The sequence below is a fragment of the Zosterops lateralis genome (assembly GCF_965231275.1).
Source record: "Zosterops lateralis genome assembly, chromosome: 7".
Taxonomy (NCBI): Eukaryota; Metazoa; Chordata; class Aves; order Passeriformes; family Zosteropidae; genus Zosterops; species Zosterops lateralis.
Genome location: NC_139767.1, coordinates 21,489,547 through 21,508,428, shown reverse-complemented (window position 1 = coordinate 21,508,428; position 18,882 = coordinate 21,489,547). Strand labels below are relative to the sequence as shown.

Below are 18,882 nucleotides of genomic sequence, written 5' to 3'. Positions count from 1 at the left end.
TGTCAAATACTTAACTGGCTCCTGAGCTGTGAAGTTCTTGCATTCTTCAGCATGTGCTTGTTTTCCTCCTTCTCCTCCACTTATACTTAGCATGTTTATCTTCAAATACCCCATCTATCTGTAGGATCCCCTACATAAAAATGCACTGTCAGATATGTGTGTGGTATTTGACTAACACCAAGGAAAAATATTCTCTGTGTAGTCACTATGCAGGAAGATCCCTAATCCTAAGAAAACTAGGTTGCTGGAAGTCTTTTGGGAAAGCTAAAACATTTTCTCTTTCACTAGTAAAAAGGTTTAAAGGTTTTTTTCTGTGATAGTTTTTAATGATGGAATATTTGTTTAATTCCAACTTCATTCATAATTTTGGAGGTCGTAAGTCTACTATGAGTAAATATGATAGATAAAGCTGGTTATAAATATAGATGATATAGACTAGTGAAATTCCATTGTTATAGAATTTCTGAAAATTTTGCTGAAAAGCTCCAGTAGATTCAATAGTGATGGTGGAGGAAATGAACCGTACTGCAGAGAGTTTGAATTACTGTTCTGTATCAGCTCTGCTTGTTTGGAAGTTATTGTGTCCTTTGCTGTGTTTCGTCTTTGAGCTATGAAAATTTTGGTGATTTTGGAAACAGTGAACAGCAGAAGATACCAAAACCTCTCCCTACCATGATGGACTGAAGTCCTTATGGACTTTTCAATAAGTGTCCATGTCCCTATTTTTAAAAGGGCTTAGAAAAGAGCTAGTTTTTCAATAATTGAATTTGAGACACATTTAAAAAGCTGAGAATTTCAAAGTTGAAGAGAATATGAAGTTCTTCATTTATTCTTTTGTGCCATTTTCACCACAATGAGATGTTAGGGATGGACTGACAGCCTTCTATCTCAAGTTTTTTTGTGTCAACTTTAATGCTAATCATATAATGATCGAAGGAAAATTATTAGTTCTTATTTCAGGAAATAATGCTATACTTAAAACCAATCAGAAACAAAGAATTATAGCAATGCACCTCAGCACGGATTCGGGATATAGATCAAAATGGTTCTCTTGTCAAATTTAGAATTCTCTTCTCTTTTACAAGGAATTCAGGTTTCACCACAGTAGTATTATTACTATTTTATTTTTCAAAGGATAGCAATAGATATATGTGACTGCATACAACATTTTGATCAGGCTTGGCCTTTAGAGACACCCTCTTTGGGAGTAACTCCTGGATATAAGACTCTTCTGTGGAAGCTCCCTGAGGTGGCTCTAAGGCACTGTGTTAACAGCAGTAACACTAATAGGAGCAGATGGAACACTGCCCTGGTGGGCTCTCTGATGACCAGGTACTTTTTCTGTGAGGGGTTTCATGAATAAGGTAAGATTCTGGGGACACGTTTCCAGCCATATGCTGGCTGACAACACAATAGTTGTTTCCCACCCGCTTAATGACCTAAGACTCTGGTGGAATATTAGAAACTCTTTTCTAATTAAGCCCAAGCCAACTTCATCAGCAAAATACTAAGAGTTTAACTCTGTTAAATAGGAGCTTCAATTTTTCTCTGCATTCTTACCTGACTTTCCTTCTGGGGACATGGCACAGTGCTTGGCTGAGCATCTATTCATGAAGTAAGCATTTAGATAAGGAAGCTGGGGGAGGGGACAAGAATGGGAAAGAACAGGCCAGTGGATGTTTCCCTATTCTCTTAGTACTGCTCCACTTCATAGTTTCAGGCAGAATCAGTTCCTGAAATATTTCCTTGTCTTCTAGATCTAAATCAAGAGCCATGGCCTCTAGATACTTTGTGTAATAAAGCTGTGTTAATATGGCTTGGCTTCGTAGCCTGAAAAACATCTACAAGCAATCAGGTAGTTACATTAATCAAGATTCAGTTAGAAGTTTATTAGAACTCTGGCTTTTGTGTTTACTTTGAGAATCGATCAGCAGACACTTTTTGAAAAGTCTGATCAGGAAACATAACTCTTCAAATTAAAATTAAGCAATATATGACTTTACTAGTTAACAATATTTTAAGAATAAAGCACTGCAAAATGTATTTTATATTCCCCTTGATTGTTACAGTCTGTGTTGATGTGGGCAAGTGCAAGCCCCAGGGTAACAAGAGTCTGTGAGAACTTTGTTTAGTGACCACTTAAAATCACATCCATGGAACTAAAATTTTCTTGTAAGAAGTTTCCCGGGCCCACTGTCACTAGAAAATTACCAAGAAGGTTAAGATTTTAGAGCTGACATTAACAAGAAGCTTAAAAAGTAGTTGGCTAAAATGATGATGCTTGAACTCCAGAACAGTCTTTTCAAAGCCCCAAGTTTTCAGGCTTTCAGTTAGTGTCCTTACACTGTGCATTTTTCACGCATATATTGGATTCTATATTGTTGTACACAACTCTAGAAATGCCCTATTTGGCATGGGATAACAGAACTGCACTCAGAACTAGCAGAGCAAAAGAAAGTTCTTGCCTAAATGTATTTCCCTTGAAATTAGCTAACTCACACAGAACTGCCAGAAGTAAGAGAGAAATAGGCAAGTAAGAATGGTATTCTGCACTGCTAAAAATGACAACTGAGAATAGATGGAGCAGCTCATTGTCACAAAATTTTCAGCAGGAGACTAACTAGCCAACCCAGCTGAAGAGCTTTGTTTGGAATTGCCAGGCAGGAATGCTGCTAATTTTAAGCAGTCTCAGAGAGTTTCTTGGCTGTCAAGCAGCTATGGCAACTGGCTAAGTCTGCACCTGCACCTGTGCAAGCAGCACCATCCATTATTCAAAAAGGCTTGCAGTGAATTTCTTTAGGGTGGGAGCAAGTATAAACTGCTGTGTAGTGTCTGCATTAAATTTTGCAGAGGATGTCTTCTGATCCTGCAACCAATTCTAGAGGCCAGAGAACAAGCTGGTCCCTCAAATAGTCTTGTGGCCTCTAAAATCACACTATGACAGAGCCTTTACTAGCCTTACCAGTTAAGATTGGTTTTGTGTTGACACAGGATAGAAATGGTGGAATTATGTATATGTGGAGTGAGAAGGTCTTGTGTGGAATTGGAGAATCAGGGGTACTAACTGCAGATGCATAAAAGAAGCTGTGTTGATTTTGTTTAACCCCTGATAAAACTTGTGCAGGAAGAGTTACCATGGCAACAAGGTCCAAATCAGGCTAGCATGAACTAAAGGCTGAGATAACACAGTCCCATTTTTAGCACTCCAAAACAGAAAAAAACATGATGATCACACTAAAGATGGAAAAAATACAATTTCAAGGTGTATAATATACTAGTAGGCCAACAGCTGAAAGTAAAGAATGATAGCAAGAAGAGTCTTTACTAAGCATGCCGCTAATAATTACAAAATAAATTATCAAAATATAACAGTGAGAATTCTAGGCCTGTTCAAACTGTAGTTCTGAAATCAAAATATGATTTTCATACAACATGTGTTCTTTATCTTTTGGCATGCCGTGGCCAGAAATGCATTTTCCAGTTTGTTTAGAAACTCTGTCTTTTCTCCTCCAGTTCTGACAAACTCTGCAGGATCATGCCCATATATTTATCATTGTAAGACTGACTGTTCTGGATGAAAATAAATGCCATTTCCTCCTACATATAACGGGTTGAAATCAAAAGAACATTACTCTTCAAACCAGCAGTATCTCTAGTACTCTACAAGCTCATAGAGGATGTGGGAAGGGCCACAGAAAAGTAACACTGAAGATCTATGACTATGAGGTGTCTGGTGTGGCCATGAGAACATGGTAGGGAATCTGAAAAGAAACCAGAGAGGGGCAGTAAGCACTGGGCCAGAAGTGTACTCAATACTTGGCAAAGGACTCTTACTTGCTTTATCTTCCCCTCAGATGGACTTCCAGTGTACCTCCTTTCTGCCCAACCCAGATATTACCATGTGCTGTACAATCATTGTCAGGACTAAGGAGCTTGCCAGTTCTTGCGTCTTCTTCCCCAATGGTGCAAGTATTTTTTTCAGAGAAAAAACTGTAGGAAATTATATTCTTTCAAAAGTAATGAAAATAAATGTTTCAAAGAGGATGTTCAGTGTAATTGACTGGGCAAGACTCATAAAAACCTAGGGGTCTTGGAACCTCACTGACACCTGAGTAGCCTATTTGTAATTCTACAGCAGGCACAACATAAAAGATCACTTCCATCTTGTCTAGGTAGCAGCATATGTTTTCTCATAAGAAATGTGAAGGTTAGTCAGGCAAAGTACCTCTGTCAACAGATTCTTTGTGAAGAGCAGATTGAATATTTCATGGGGACATTTTCCTGACAGATTTGTTGTCAGTCTTGGCTTCCTGCCCTAAAGATGCTTCTTTGATCGAACAGGAATGTCATTGTTCTGAATAGCCAGACTCTGGATTAGAGTCTCTTCATTGAGCATTATACCTGCCATGGATATTTAAACTGTTCTCATTTATTATCCGCTACTCTGCTACTCTATAAATTGGTATTATGCTGCATTTAGGGCTGAGGTTTAACTTTGGAGTGTGAAAGAGAGGCATAACAGAAACAGTAATTTGTCAGACAAACCATTCAACCGTAAAAGTGTAATGGTATTCAAGGAATTGTGTTTTTCCTACATAAACATGAAAATCCTATGAGTATCAGCTTAGCTGTCTTCATGACTGTTGCTGTCTGATCAGAGCTACTACCTACAGTTCCTGGTATTTAGCAGTACTGAATACTGGTGAAAAAATTTAATGTTTCACTGAATTTTCCTTCATTAGGTTTATTCTTGAGAGCCACTAATGTGAACATAAACACATAAAGTAAACAAAAGTTTACCTAAACTTTCTCCAGGACCACTTTTACACATTACCATATGGATCAAAATCAGACTATGGTGAATTTACAGTGTCCTGAAATATTTTAAATTTTATATTTTTTAAATACTTCAATTCCAGGGAGAAATACTACCTAACATCAAGTTCAACAAAGCACTTTTCTGAGGAGATAATACACAGACTAAGTTGTCCACACAGTTTAACACATGGTGTCTCAAAAAATAGATATTAAGAGATTATATACATATACACATACACACACACACACACACATATATATGTATATGCATGTTTCAAAGGCAATAAAGTAGCTTGATGTTGGAACAGCTCTTCCCAGATAGATGTGAAGTCATGGAAGGGTGAAACATATATTTTTAGTTATACATAAGCATATAGGGGTTAATGCACAGAGTAGTTTTGCTGCCCAGCTGGATTCTCAAGGGCTGCTCCAGTAACAGCCAACATGAGACCCTAATGTACCCAGCATTACCAAGTGAAATACCAATGAATAATGAGGTGGTGCTGTCTAATGTAAGAAATGAAGTTAATTACCTTTTTCTATTTCACTTTGGAAGGACAATTTCCGTCTTCGTAGTTTGCAGTTATCTCCATCCGTATCATTGGTAGTTTGTGATCTTATTACAAGGTCAGACTTGATTAATGAAATATGAAACAAAATGACAGATTAGTCCCATCTAAAGAGGGCAGATTTGCAATAGGTGATTGACTGTTAATCATGTTCAAGCTTTAAAAAAGGCAATATTAAAGTCAGTTTGCATCAGCCTCTCCATCACCAGCTAATGAATGGAATTGCCCAAGGCTAACATTAAAAAAGTTTATGCAAATTGAGCAAAACCAACACTGTCATCACCTAATGGTGAAATAAAATTATCCTGATAATAAGTTTACATGGAAATACATGTGTTCATGTGTTATCAGCTTCTCTGAACTTGCACAGATCTGGTTTATATAACCTTAGAGAAATTAATGACAAAAATTAAATAACCTCTAACAGAGAATGTATACTATTTCAAGAAGTAAAGTGGTAATTGATTGCAATTATATTTATATTTAACTAATGATAATGATTATAAAGGTTATAGTTTGCAATGATAATAAAGGTTATATTTTACAATAAATATAAGCCTGACAAGCATTAGGCACTTTACATCTCATTATTTTATCTTTCCAGACCCTCCCTTCCTTTTTATCAAATTTAGATCATTCAGATACTTATTTCTGTACCAGAATACAATGGTGTTTTTTTCTATCCATCTTAAGAAGATTGCAGTGGATTTTTTTTCCAGTAGGTAAAAGATGCATTTAACTCTTATTTTTCTACTTTAAGAAATTTAAAAATTAGCAAATATAACACCAGTTTTGCTCTTTGTGTACATACCCATGGCACTGGCTTCAGCCTACTTCCCTTCCCTCTGCTAGTGAGGTTTCCCATGCCACTCAAGTAAGCAGATTTGCATGTGGGAGAAGGGCAGAGGGGAGCTGGGAAGTGTTTACATCTTTCTCTATTCTCTTCATTGTAAACCTGGCAAGTAATGTGCTTCAGTGGTGGCCCACTGGTAGAAAAACTGCAGGATGAAAAAGGTGCTTTCATATAAATAAGAGGGCAGGAGCAGAAGTTGAGGCAGAAGCACCTATTATTCTGATAACAAATTTAGATCTGAGTGATGTTTTGAAAATGAGAATGTGCTCAATGCTTATTTTGAGGGATGATTTTCTGGATTTCAATAGACAGTAAAATGTAAATGGAATTGCTAGAGACAAACTGTGATTTTGCAAGCTCAGAAGCATGGCTGAGCCTCTCCTGCCTTCCTTGTCTCTGATCTAAAGAAAAAATAATGATAAAACATTGATGACAATGTAATTGCAAGAAATAATTGCTCAGACTTAAATCATTAATGTGAAATTATACTCAAGAAATTTTTCAAATATATGGACATTCAATTTTAAGTTAAATTTATCACTAGACTATAAATTTATTGTGGTTTATTTTACATGTAATTAATAATGATGGCCTTTTCAATACATACAAAGGCATGACTAAAAAAGAATATAATTAGTATTTTGTTTTCAGAATGATATTTTATTAAAAAAAGGTCATAGAAAAAAGTGACATTTCTCGTTAGAAGTTGTATTTGTTATAATTTTTTTTTTCTTAATAAAGATCCACACGTGATTAGCAAAAATGTCCCTATGATTTACAGCCCAAAACTAAGTGTTTTCTTTCTCTCCTTTTTTCTTAGAAGGCTTTTGAGGCCAAATTATGTACATCAGCTTCTTCTCACTGAACCTCTGTCTTTCTTTAAGGAAGCCACAAAACAGCATTATCTCAGAAATAATGAAGTGTAAACCAGTCATTCTGTGGGTGGTGGTCCCTGCCTGGTGGCCCGGGCTGGGGTACCTGCAATCTTCTGGGGAAGCCTTTAGCCTCAGCAGCATGAGCTGGGCAAGAGAATTTCCCCACTCCCCCTCTGGCCAAATGTCCACTTTCTTTCCCAAGTCAGATTAACCCTGTCAGTCTGAAAAAAGAAACACAATGTCTTGACTTTCCTGAAGATGGAATTTGTTCAAAAGGGGACACTTAGGACAGTCACTGTGGGAAAAAGAGACCAAGAAATGCCTGAAAATCTGAAGGCTGAGTGAAAGTTGAAAAGCCCCTTGTAAGTTTTTAGTCCCCTAGGCGGTAGAGTGTATGCCAAGATAAGGGAATTAAAAATTCATATTTGAAAGGCAATTAAATATTTTCTATTGCTAGACACAGAATGAATCTGGATAATCTGATTTATCCTTATTTTATGGATGTACAATTACATTTAGTGTCAAAAGTTCCCCTTGTGGTGACCTAGGCTACAGTCATCTAAAGCCCCCATATTTTCCATGGCTTTAACAAAACCCCCTTGGGTGAAGCCTTAATACTATTTAAATATAGAACCAAATCCTGTTAGATTACCATCATCTGAATAATTTCATTGACTTCTGATGAGTTTAACTGACTTCAGTAAAAGCAATCAGGTAAGTATATTTTTTTAATATAGGATTTTAGCTTTTTATTTTGTTAACCTAAGTTTTTCAAATGTTATTTTCAAGTTTTGTTACTGTGGGACAGATTTGGCCCAATATTCAGAAAGAAAAATCGCTTATTATCTGTACCTTTGCAGTTTCATCTCTCAGATTAAAAGTTAGTTCCAGATTGGTGAGGAAGAGATCAGAAAATTCAGGGTACATATCCAAAACTTCTAGTAGATCTTCTCTCTGGATTTTATGTAAGTCACAATAAGTTAAAGCTCTCACATCTGCATTTGATTTTCCTGGTTTTGCATAAAGATGTACCATCTCTCCAAAAATATCATTTTTCCCTGCAGAAAGAAAATTAAACAGAGATTATTATTTTAAAAATGAGTAAGCCATTAATTGAATGATTCTTTATTTATCATAGTGGCATAGAATACTTGGTTTCACATAAAATGATACAGTCAGATTCCCATTGCACATATATAAAGAAAAGCAGTATTATTAAGCATTAAAGGTGGAATTATTAAGATCAATAAAAATACATAGGCATATCACTGGACTAAGTGAAACTTTCATCACAATTTTTCTTCAGTTTCATCAAAAAAATATGACTTGAGTTCTTTCTTCTAAAAGCACTAGTTAGTGATTTCAATCATATTTGTTATGAGGGCAAAGATGCCATTTCTATTGTTCAGTCCAGTCCAGGACTTGTCTGGCCTGCAATATCATTTTGTTAAGAATTTCATGAAGGAACTGACCATACTTGAAATATATTTTAGTAGAAAATTACTTAGTTTTTATATCTAAAAGGGAATGCAAAACTTCTAAGATGTAGGAGTTCTTTTGAACAAGCCTGTTAAACACATGCCTCTGTTTTGATACCACAACAATTCTTCCAATGCTGACACATTTGCAATAGGTGTTTGTTAAGATTGTCATCTCTATTTAATTGCTTATTTTTGCCAAACTGTGCCTAAACTTCATCAATGCAAAGCAGCTGCAGCCATAAACCAGTGAAAATATGCTCTACAGTAAGGGTTTCAGGGTTACTTGCAAAATGGAGTTGGGAAGGAACTAAGAAAACACTTGGGGAAAAGAATAGTGATCATAGCAAGGGAGAAACAGAGACTGGTAAAAAAGAATACCGTGGTGATTTTTGTCTGTTAAACATTTGTGACTTTCACATTAAGTTACTAAAAATAGTTCCAGTTTTTCTATTTTCTAGAAAGGAAGTTGAAAATTGAGCTAAGAAGGGCAAAAGGTAATTTAAGGGCTGATTTACTGTGAAGATCTTGAACATGGGCAAGATTAAGAGATAACCTGATTATATTGCATATATTCTTTAGAGAGGAAAAGTTTACATGTCATTCAATGCCTCTAGAATATGAGAAGGAAAGCATAGGAAGAACCAATAGAAACGAATTGAAGCAAGATAATTTTATACTGGAAATAAAGCACACATTTGTAACAATAAATGTGCTTAACTATGGAAATAAACTGCCAACAAAAGTGATCCTTTTTTTTCATCCCTTCATATCTTAAGAGGAAAACTTATAATTTTTATTTCATAAAACACAGTTTATTAGATATAACAGATAGTCAAAGATGTGCAATGTAACAGGAATCAGTGACAAAACAAGGGTTTGCCAATATAGTCCTTCTGCCCCAAATGCTTATGAATTCAGAGGTCCCTATTCAAGGTATATAAAACCTTCTCTGCAATTAGAGTATTGACATGGTTATTTAATAGTGTTTTTATATCCTCTCTGCAAAGCTGAAAGAGATTGTAGTTTCAGATATTGTGTTTTCTAGGTATTTGAGGCAGAATTACTCTTGTCAGATCACTATTAAAGAAACTTAACACATCTACATCAGACACTGCTGATGATTTGAGGAAAGCTGGGTAGAAACCCAGCATTTCTCAGAACAATTTTGATTTCTTTGATGATGCTGAAATACTTGTTAAAGGTGAAAATTTCATCCATGCTAACTCTGTTCGACTACTCTGTTGTCCAGAGCAAAAAGCACTGAGTGTTTTTTATGACTATTTCTGTGTGTAAGTTTTTCAGAAAGAGGAATTAACTAAAAATATTTGGCTAATTATTGATAAACTTTGTTAGGCTTCTGAGCGATTTCAATGCAGAGTTATTTTTCTTTATATCACTTATCCTTTTTCTGCAGATTCACTCACTCACTGGACTCACTCACTGGAGCCAGCTATAGGCAGATTTCTACCTCATGGATCATGTAGTGGATGTGGGCTCAAGTTTCTTTTGGATGCAGCTGTGCACACCTGTCTGACCTACCATTCCCTGGGAGAGTGAGGCTCCAAACTGCAGCCCCTGGTGTGGACAGCTATAGGTGGGAAGAGATATACTGGCATGGCCCTGCAAATACTTGGGTTTCTGCTACAGTATGAGAGTGCAGGATCTGATGTGTATTAACATGAAAAACTTGTCCAGTCTGCATCTTTGGCCCAGGAAGAAATTGATTAATCCATAAAATTGTCAGTTTGTCTTGATTGCAAGTGCAATAGAAATATTACAGAAATGTACATGTTTTGATGTGAGAGATGAACACCTTGATGAACACACTGCTCATAATCAGGGCAAGACTCTTACACAGTTAAGTAAAACCTCATGGTGTTATACTTGCATGCTCTTTACTTTGCTTGTGCCTAAAGCTGGCCCAGCTGATGAGCTATAACAGCGTGAGACAGTAAATTATCTTGATAACACTATCTAAACCTAGGGAAGGATTGCTTTAGGCACACCTCTGTTCTGCTCACATATCCACCCTGCAAAGTAGAAACAGAATAATCAGTCAAAAGTGGGTTAATAGCAACATACTGCCCCCAGTCCACATCTTGCTTCAGCTGCTTTTCTGACTGAAGTTCCTACAGTGGCCAATTAACAGAAAGACAATATATGAATGATATTACAGCTGGTATATGCTTCTGTACAGCAAAATCCTTACTCATCTACTCAATTATTCTTTGCTTTCTTATAATTGAATATAAAATTTGAGAAAAAAATCTTTAGTCATATTATGTAAGGTTTTAGTTATTTTACTTTTCATATTGCTATGGCTAATGAAGACTTACTGGTTTCACATAAGAGCTATCATCAGCTACAAGTGAGCTCCCAACTGGAGTGTGCATTGACCTGAGCCAACTTTGTTAGGAAAAAACCCAACTCATCATGCTATAAAAACAAGAATATGTTAATAAGAAATATAGGGGAAACACTGGTGTTATTACTTCTAGATCAATTTAATCTGTTATTCTCTTATTTTCCTTTATACCTAGTGGACCGAAACAGATATTTCTGAAAATCTCTAGAAGACATTTTGAATGCCCAGAATAGATTGCTCCCATTAGCAAATAGAGGAGTTTATATGTCTCGATCACTTCATCACTGAAGTGCTTCATCACTGTTCAAAAACAGAACGGGCTTGACTTTTGATCTTGCAGCATAATCAGAACTGGAATATTGGATATCTGTTTGCCTCAACTTGCAGCTTACCTTTTACCTAGGGATTAATGTGATTAAAGATAGATCTTTAGAAATCCAAAGATATGGGCTCTTTGGTGCAAATGAATTATTCCAGCAACATAGACTTCTTCTTAAATTATTTCTTGGCTTGATTTTAAAAGATGGTAAATATTTACAAATTTCCTGTCCCAGGAACAACTAGTATTTATTTTGAAAATCTGACTTTTAATATGCCTTGTAAAAATGTACTTACCAAGAATGGCTACAACAATGTCACTCTTAAGGATTTCAATGGAGCCTCTTGACACAAAATAAAGAGCAGTGAGAACATCTCCACAGTGCACTAAAGTGTCTCCAGGAGGTGCATGTGTTGTCTTAAATTTCATAGCCAAAGCTCGAAGACAGCCTTTACTGGCCCCTCGGAAAGCTTTGCAATTCTGAAGCAAATTTTGGTTGAGGTGCAGACAAATGTCAGCCTGTAAGCATTCTGGAAATCCCTTCAGGACCTGGAAAGATAAGCATAAACACTTCATGCAAATGTTTTGAAAGTTTTTTACATAATTTTTGTTTTCTTCCTGGACAAAAAGAAAGAAGTGATCTACAAATAGACATGGCTCTAAGAGCTGTAGGAGTATTAAAATTCAGCAAATGAATAGTGTAATCTATATTGCAAAGCTTTTACAATGTGAGCACTCATATAAATACTTATCTATGTAATGGTTACAAAATATGCTATTAAGATTTCTTTCATTGCAAGAAATAGTATCAGGGTACACGAATGACTATACTGCAGTAAAATACAAGACAGTGAAAGGAGAAGTCTTCACTGAATTTCAATTATTTGGACTCATATATCTATTTCCTTTTTATCAATTGTCAAAGTACTACATTTATTATAAGAAGTTTCTGCTGCAATAACTGTGATATTTATAAAATGAGAGCTATCTGAAGAAGATCAGATATTTTTCAGAGAGAGGGCATTTTATTGAGATTTTCATGTTAAATATATTCTACTTGCAAGTGTAGGACTTCAATTTTTATCAGAAAAAGCAACATGACCTATTGAAACAATGTTACACAGATTTACATAGACACATGATTCATCCAGAAAACCACAGGGCTACTTGCTGCGGTCCTTGCTGTGCTCATCTTTTACTCAGAACAATAGGAATTTGCCTGAAGTAGAATCATGGGATTCCTCTTCGGTACCATGGCAACATGTTAATTTTGTTTAGAAGGAAAGAAGGGAGTTACTTACAACTGGTCATTATGTGTGAGCTTTTTTAAGTGCTCTAGGATAATACAACTCTGATTATTTTAGAATCTATAAAAATTTCTGCTACTGACTTCATGCGAATACTGTGAGTGACTCTGCATGCTGACACAACATGACACACCACCTTTCCTTGTTATATCCTGTTATATGCTGTCAGTGATGTGATTGGGTCATATGCTTTCCCTGGGGACAGCTACAACTGTTGCATATTACTAAAGGCAAAATATGTACTGATGCTGTAAGTCTTATGAATATGTGAACAGGATGTGTCTCTTTGTTGTTAGAGCAGTCTATTATTTCATCCTTGTTTATCCTCTGCACTGCTTCTCTATAAATATGTAAACCTTTCTGCATAGAAAAGATATATCCAAAAATGCATTCACTTGTTGCTATTATAATTTCTACTTGAGCACAAAAATTCCTGTGCACTCACTCTCACTGCAGAAATATATTCATAACTCATATCCCTTGATAGTGAAGATAAACACATTTCTGACATGAGGCTTCTGTCCACACAAGCCAAGTTATGTTTTAAAAATGAGATATTAGAACCTTTAACAGAATTGAAGTGTTTCTATGATTGTTAATGGAAATCAATGCTGTGAAATAATAAACAATGTTTTAACACGCATATATAGAACAATTTTTTGAGTCTTACAGCATTACCACATGAAATTTATACATCCTCTGAAAAAGACTGCATTCAATAACACTAAGCAAAAGAATATATGATAAATGAAAACGATCTGTGGCGCCACTGTTTTCAGTATCTATCACACCACTAGAAATAGCTTAGTATCCAATTATGCTTTTAAATATAATTTATATTATATTGAAATAAAAAGGCTGTAGGTTATAGGAACTTATTTACTGAATGATACCGAAAAACTGAGAAAAAAATAGGTTCATCAAATGAAACAAGAGGAGAAGAATTGTGTTTATTTTGACATTGTTCTCTAGTCATGTGAGTATAAAAGACCTATTTTGAACTAATTAGTTTGCTATGTATCTATCTGAATTACAATTTAGAAGAGGTCCAATTTTTATAGATTGTGAAATAGGAAACGTATTTTGAATTCAGAAGTACTTAAAAGAAAAGTGTATTTAAAATGTTAGGAGGCCAGGAACACTTAGAATACACTTAGAATAAATTGTTTTAATTTTTCACATTGGCTGTTTATCTGATTTTCAAGGGATTGTATTTTACCATTAAGCAAAACCCATGCAAAACTCATGTGTGTTGGTTTATATTTCTGAAGATACTTTGGATATTTCCTTATAGAAACAATTATTTTTATAATTCATTTATAATTATCAAGAAACTGCTCTAAAATCATTGCATATCAGTTAATAGTTATTTAAATGCCAATAACATCTGAAAGATACTAGCCTCTTTTCAAGCACCTGTGACTAAAAAGTCCCTGCTCCATGGAGCTTACACTCTAAAGTAGTTTTTTACATCAGAGAGGAAAGACATCTACTTTTTAAATCACTGTTTTAAAATACCCAAAAGGAAGAATAATTAACATTGGTTTCCAATGGAGATTACTCAATTAACACAAGCTTAGAAATTCAAGAAAGAAGCTGATTTGAAGATAAATTTGGTAAAACATTGGCAAAACCTACATTATGAAAAAGAGCTTACCATATTGCACGCATTGCGTGTAGTGAGGCGCTTAATCTAAGTCCAGTAGCTGACACAATACAGAATTTGACGTTTCCAGACTAAGTCTTATGCTGTGCAATACAGACAAATTTTTGCCAACCCAAACTCTCAAATATTTGTTACATTCATTCTCATATTCTGATTTTCATTACTGAAATTGTATTGGAAATTATATTATAATGTGAGAATCAACATCAACATCAAATTTGTACACACACTGCCTATACTAAATAATAGAAAATCATCCATGTAGTCTTCAAAATAATAAAAAAATTGACAATTATAAAACTATAAAACTATAAAACTCTTTAATAACATTATTATCAATGAAAAATCCAAAACTAATAAACCATTTAAATACAGATTTGAGTTTAAATTGTTCCATTTTTTCCTAACATACTTTACATATGTTTACATATGTAACATATGTTACACACAATATCTCCTCAGTTGTGATTCCACGGGGCCCTGGTGAGAAAAATCTTGGATTCTCATGGTTAGAATCAGAACTCATGCATAATTCAAGAAATATACACAGATATTTTTAAAAATATGTGTAACAAGACATAAAATCAACTTTAGTCTTTCCTCCTTGGAAAAGAAAAAGTAAAGTAAAGGAAAGGAAAATCAGTTAATGGTGTGATCACGGGCTCCAGTTGTCTGTCATTGATAGTTATCAAGTCCAAGTTCAGTTATCTCCCAGTTTGGAATAAAACTTACACCACATCAGATAACGCTGGTTTATCCATGTGGTATGATTACAGAGGAGGATAATGTCATCCAGAGGTGTAAAACATTTTAAATGGAATAAGTGATTGAGGTTTTGTGAGGATAGTAGGGACATGATTCACACTGCCTTGAAGAATGTGATCTTTTTATGAGGAGAGGGAGTCCAGCTTCATTAATTTCTTTTCTCAAAATGACAGCAAGGTATCACTCACACATTTATGAGGCACATTTGTGACATGAGACTTTGACACATCTTCATGCCCTAATTTCAGGCAACAAGCAAATATTTGGGACAAAGATAACCTTGGGGTGTTGGATAAAATATAAAATTCATGACAATTTTTAGATTTTTCTATCCTCAGTTCTGGAACAGGTGTTGACATATTTCTCACAGAAAATATTTAGAAAGTATTTAACCTGAAGCAAACCAGGATATAAGCTACAATAATTTTCATTAAACATGGAAATACCACATTCCATACCAACAAAACCACAGAATGATTGAGGTCGGAAATGATCTTCTTGTTGGAGAGATCATCTGGTCCATCCTCCCTGCTCAAGGAGGTCTACCTAGAGCTGGTAGCCAGGGTGATGTCCAGTTGGCTTTCAAATATCTCCCAGGGCAGAGATGCCACAACCTCTCTGGACAACTTCTACCAGTACTCAGTTATCCTCACAGTAAAAATGTGTTTTTTGGTGTATGGTTCCTCCACACATTGGAACTGGAAGCCTCCAGTTCCAATGTGTGCCCATTGCCTCTGGTCATGTCACTGGGCGCCACTGAAAATCTGTTCCACCTTCTTTACACCCTCTTTTCAGGTACTTGTTCACATTGATGAGATCCTCTCTGAGCCTTCATTTCTCCCATCTGGTGGAACAGTCCTAGCTCTCTCAGCCTTTCCTAGTCTGAGAGATTCTCCAGTGCTTGCAGCCTTACAATCAAAGATACTCCGCTAATTCTGCATATAATTTTCTGTTATATATTTTCTCTGCTGAAATATAGGTGAGATCATTAAATACCAATCAGCAGTTAAAGAGAGCATGAGAGGGCTCTTGTGTATTGTGCTGTGTTTGGGATATGTTGAAACTAGTGACTAAGGCTTTCTTGCCCTAGAACCAGTCAGAGTTGTTCACAAGTGGCAGGTGCCCAGCATATAGAGGGAAAGATAAGCGGTGACTCCAAAGTTCATCTGAGAATTTAAGATGGCATAAACTGAAAGAGGATTCTGGTCTGTCTCCACTTTTTCTGTTTATTCCTGCCTTGTCTTGATCTCTTCTTGCAAAATGTTTGAGAAACTGATCCATACAAAAAATTAACACAGCAAAAAAATTTGAATAGCTGAAGGTACAAAGAGGAAGGAGTAAATCCACTTTCTGTCACAACCACACATACTTAATATCTATTTGGTATTACCTGCATAAGAGAGATCTCAGGCTATGTTGACATTGGCATCACTAAATGCTGAATAAAGTTCTCAAAATATATGAATATCAGAATTTGAACTTTATATTAAAAATTAACCTTTTGTTTTAGTTTGTTCAGAAAGAATGAGTGAAATTAATTGATTCATATATTGGGTAAAATAACCAATGTATTTAATTTTCATCTTTTTGCCAACCACCTAATTTTAAGGCTAACCTGAGACTCTTTAGCTGCACAAATTGCACTGCTTAGATTTTGAATTAGGATTTCTGTCCCCCAGTAGCTGTTTCCTCTAATGGAGAATAGTGTGGGATTTAGTTCTGTCACTAACATTTGACTGTCATAGTTTAATAACATCATCTAGGCTAAACATTTCTGTAATTCAGCAATTTTATTTCTAGAAAGAATTTAGAATTTACTATTCAATATTCCTGTGATAATTAATTACAGAAATTAAATATTTCTATAAGTAGAAGGTTGAAACATTTCCAAGGGCTTTTCAGCGTTTGAAAGAAAAAGGCCACAGATGGCAATAATTCTGCTCCAGAAGCTCTTGGGCTCCACACAGAAGAAAGAATACACCTGAAGAATCCTCTTCTATGCACAAAATGACTTTTTTTTCAAATGGTCAGTATGTTTCCTTTCAACAGTTGAGAGAGAAGAGAAGCAGTATGTGATAATGAGCTAATTCACCTTTCAATGAGATTGAAGCCTGATGACCTTATCAAGAACAGGATCTTTTGTTTTCAGTCATTGCCACAACACAGATGTGTGACATATTTATGCTGGAATTAGTGAAGCTGCAGTGGATGATACTTCTACAGTCTTCTTACAGTTTCTGAGTACATCTGAAAAGTGATCTCTGAGATACAATACATTGATGAACAAGGAAGACAAAAAATTATTTGTTTCTTCAACTGTTGACTCCCTTACCAAGAAAAAAGTTTTAAGTTTGTAGAAATTGAAGATTGATCAGATCTGCATGTTTCAAAAAATATGATAGTTGAAAAATTAATTTCTCTTGTTTTTGAGATTTTAGACCACAAATGTACTCAGAAACTGATAAAGGATCATTTAGAAGTAGATGGACATTCTTGAAATTATTTTTCTCTATGAGGTCTCATTTTCTATAACTCAATTCAATTTAGGCAATCACATTTTTTTAAGTTGTCTTTTTAAGAAAATTAAAGAACAGGTATATGGCTAATCATAAGGTACTTCATGGCTGTTTTATATGTCATGATTTCTATTCTGACATATAGGCAAACAGCAGTACCAAATTCCAACATGATTACATATTCCCTCAGTTTAACAATTTACTGCTAGGTTTTGTTCCAAACACATCTAATTTGCATTAGCCTTTTGATGGTACAAAAAATTTCTCCTTACTGTTTTTGAAATTTTAATTTACTTTTCTAATCCTCTGCTTCAAATATATTAGTGGCACTGGTTCTATTTATAAAACTGATTTTGTTGTAAGAAGTGATCACAGTGGGAGAAAAAGTAAGAATAAAAAAAGTAATGATGTCAACCAGGTATCAGAGGCCAATTTCTTACAAAAGAAGCCTGTTCAAGGCAATGGTGAACTACTATAGAATTGCTGGTTCAAGATAGGTGTGTGCTGTACCATACTTGCATATCACAGTGGCAAGACAGTTAGCACAATGGTAAAATTAACTATTTGCTTGGATACTTGCAGGAGAAATCATACATTCATTTATAAAAATTCTGACTTGCTCTCCCCTTTCATACTATCCAGCAAAAACCAAAACAAAAAGACATCTGTCCCACATCCAAAATTGTAATTAATATTTACACTGGGCTAAACACTTTTCAGATTGTCCCACTTAGTTACACCTTTGAATTCTTTCCAAATGTAAAATAAATCAATAAAGCTATTCAGATGCACAGAAGATCCATGGAAAGAAAGGGTGGGACAGGATTGTAAAAAATACATGCATAACTGAAAAAAAAATCTCAAACATTAAATAACTAATTTTTAGGGTAAGCATCATAGGCATGCTATTATCAGTGCTGGACTGATAACATAGGAATGAAAGAGGAAAAAGAAGGCAAAAAGAATTTAGGAAAAACAGAACACGATAGTTAAAAATATTACAAGAATTGGAATCTTTGGGACTGGTGACATCTTTCACGAAACAATATGCAGTGTAAACTTTTTTTTTGTAGTTTGACTTTGCCAGTGTATATCACAGGGACATGATTTAAATTATGCTTATTCTATAGACTCAAGATTTTTATCCAGATTAAAATAAATCCCAAATCCTGTTTATCCAGTCCATACATAATTATGTGGAACTGTTTTTTAACCAAAATACATTATGTAATGGAATATAATAAAAATATGTAGAAATGGAGCAGAAGGGAGCAAATGAACAAATAATCAAGGTCTCAGCATATTTCACTTGCAGGTCTCTAAAGCTAATTTTAAGTTTAACCATTTC

General features: G+C 35.1%; 1 protein-coding gene across 1 annotated transcript in view; it reads right to left on the bottom strand.

Moving 5' to 3' along the window:
- KCNH7 (potassium voltage-gated channel subfamily H member 7) overlaps positions 1-18,882 on the bottom strand; it is a 209,485-nt gene that overhangs the window by 16,992 nt on the left and 173,611 nt on the right. Inside the window, exons 10-12 of the mRNA XM_083865336.1 lie at positions 11,577-11,829; positions 7,968-8,173; positions 5,352-5,451 (exon numbers count right to left, since the gene is read on the bottom strand). Of these exons, the coding sequence (XP_083721462.1) occupies positions 5,352-5,451; positions 7,968-8,173; positions 11,577-11,829 (559 nt within the window). The remainder of the gene's footprint in view (positions 1-5,351; positions 5,452-7,967; positions 8,174-11,576; positions 11,830-18,882) is intronic.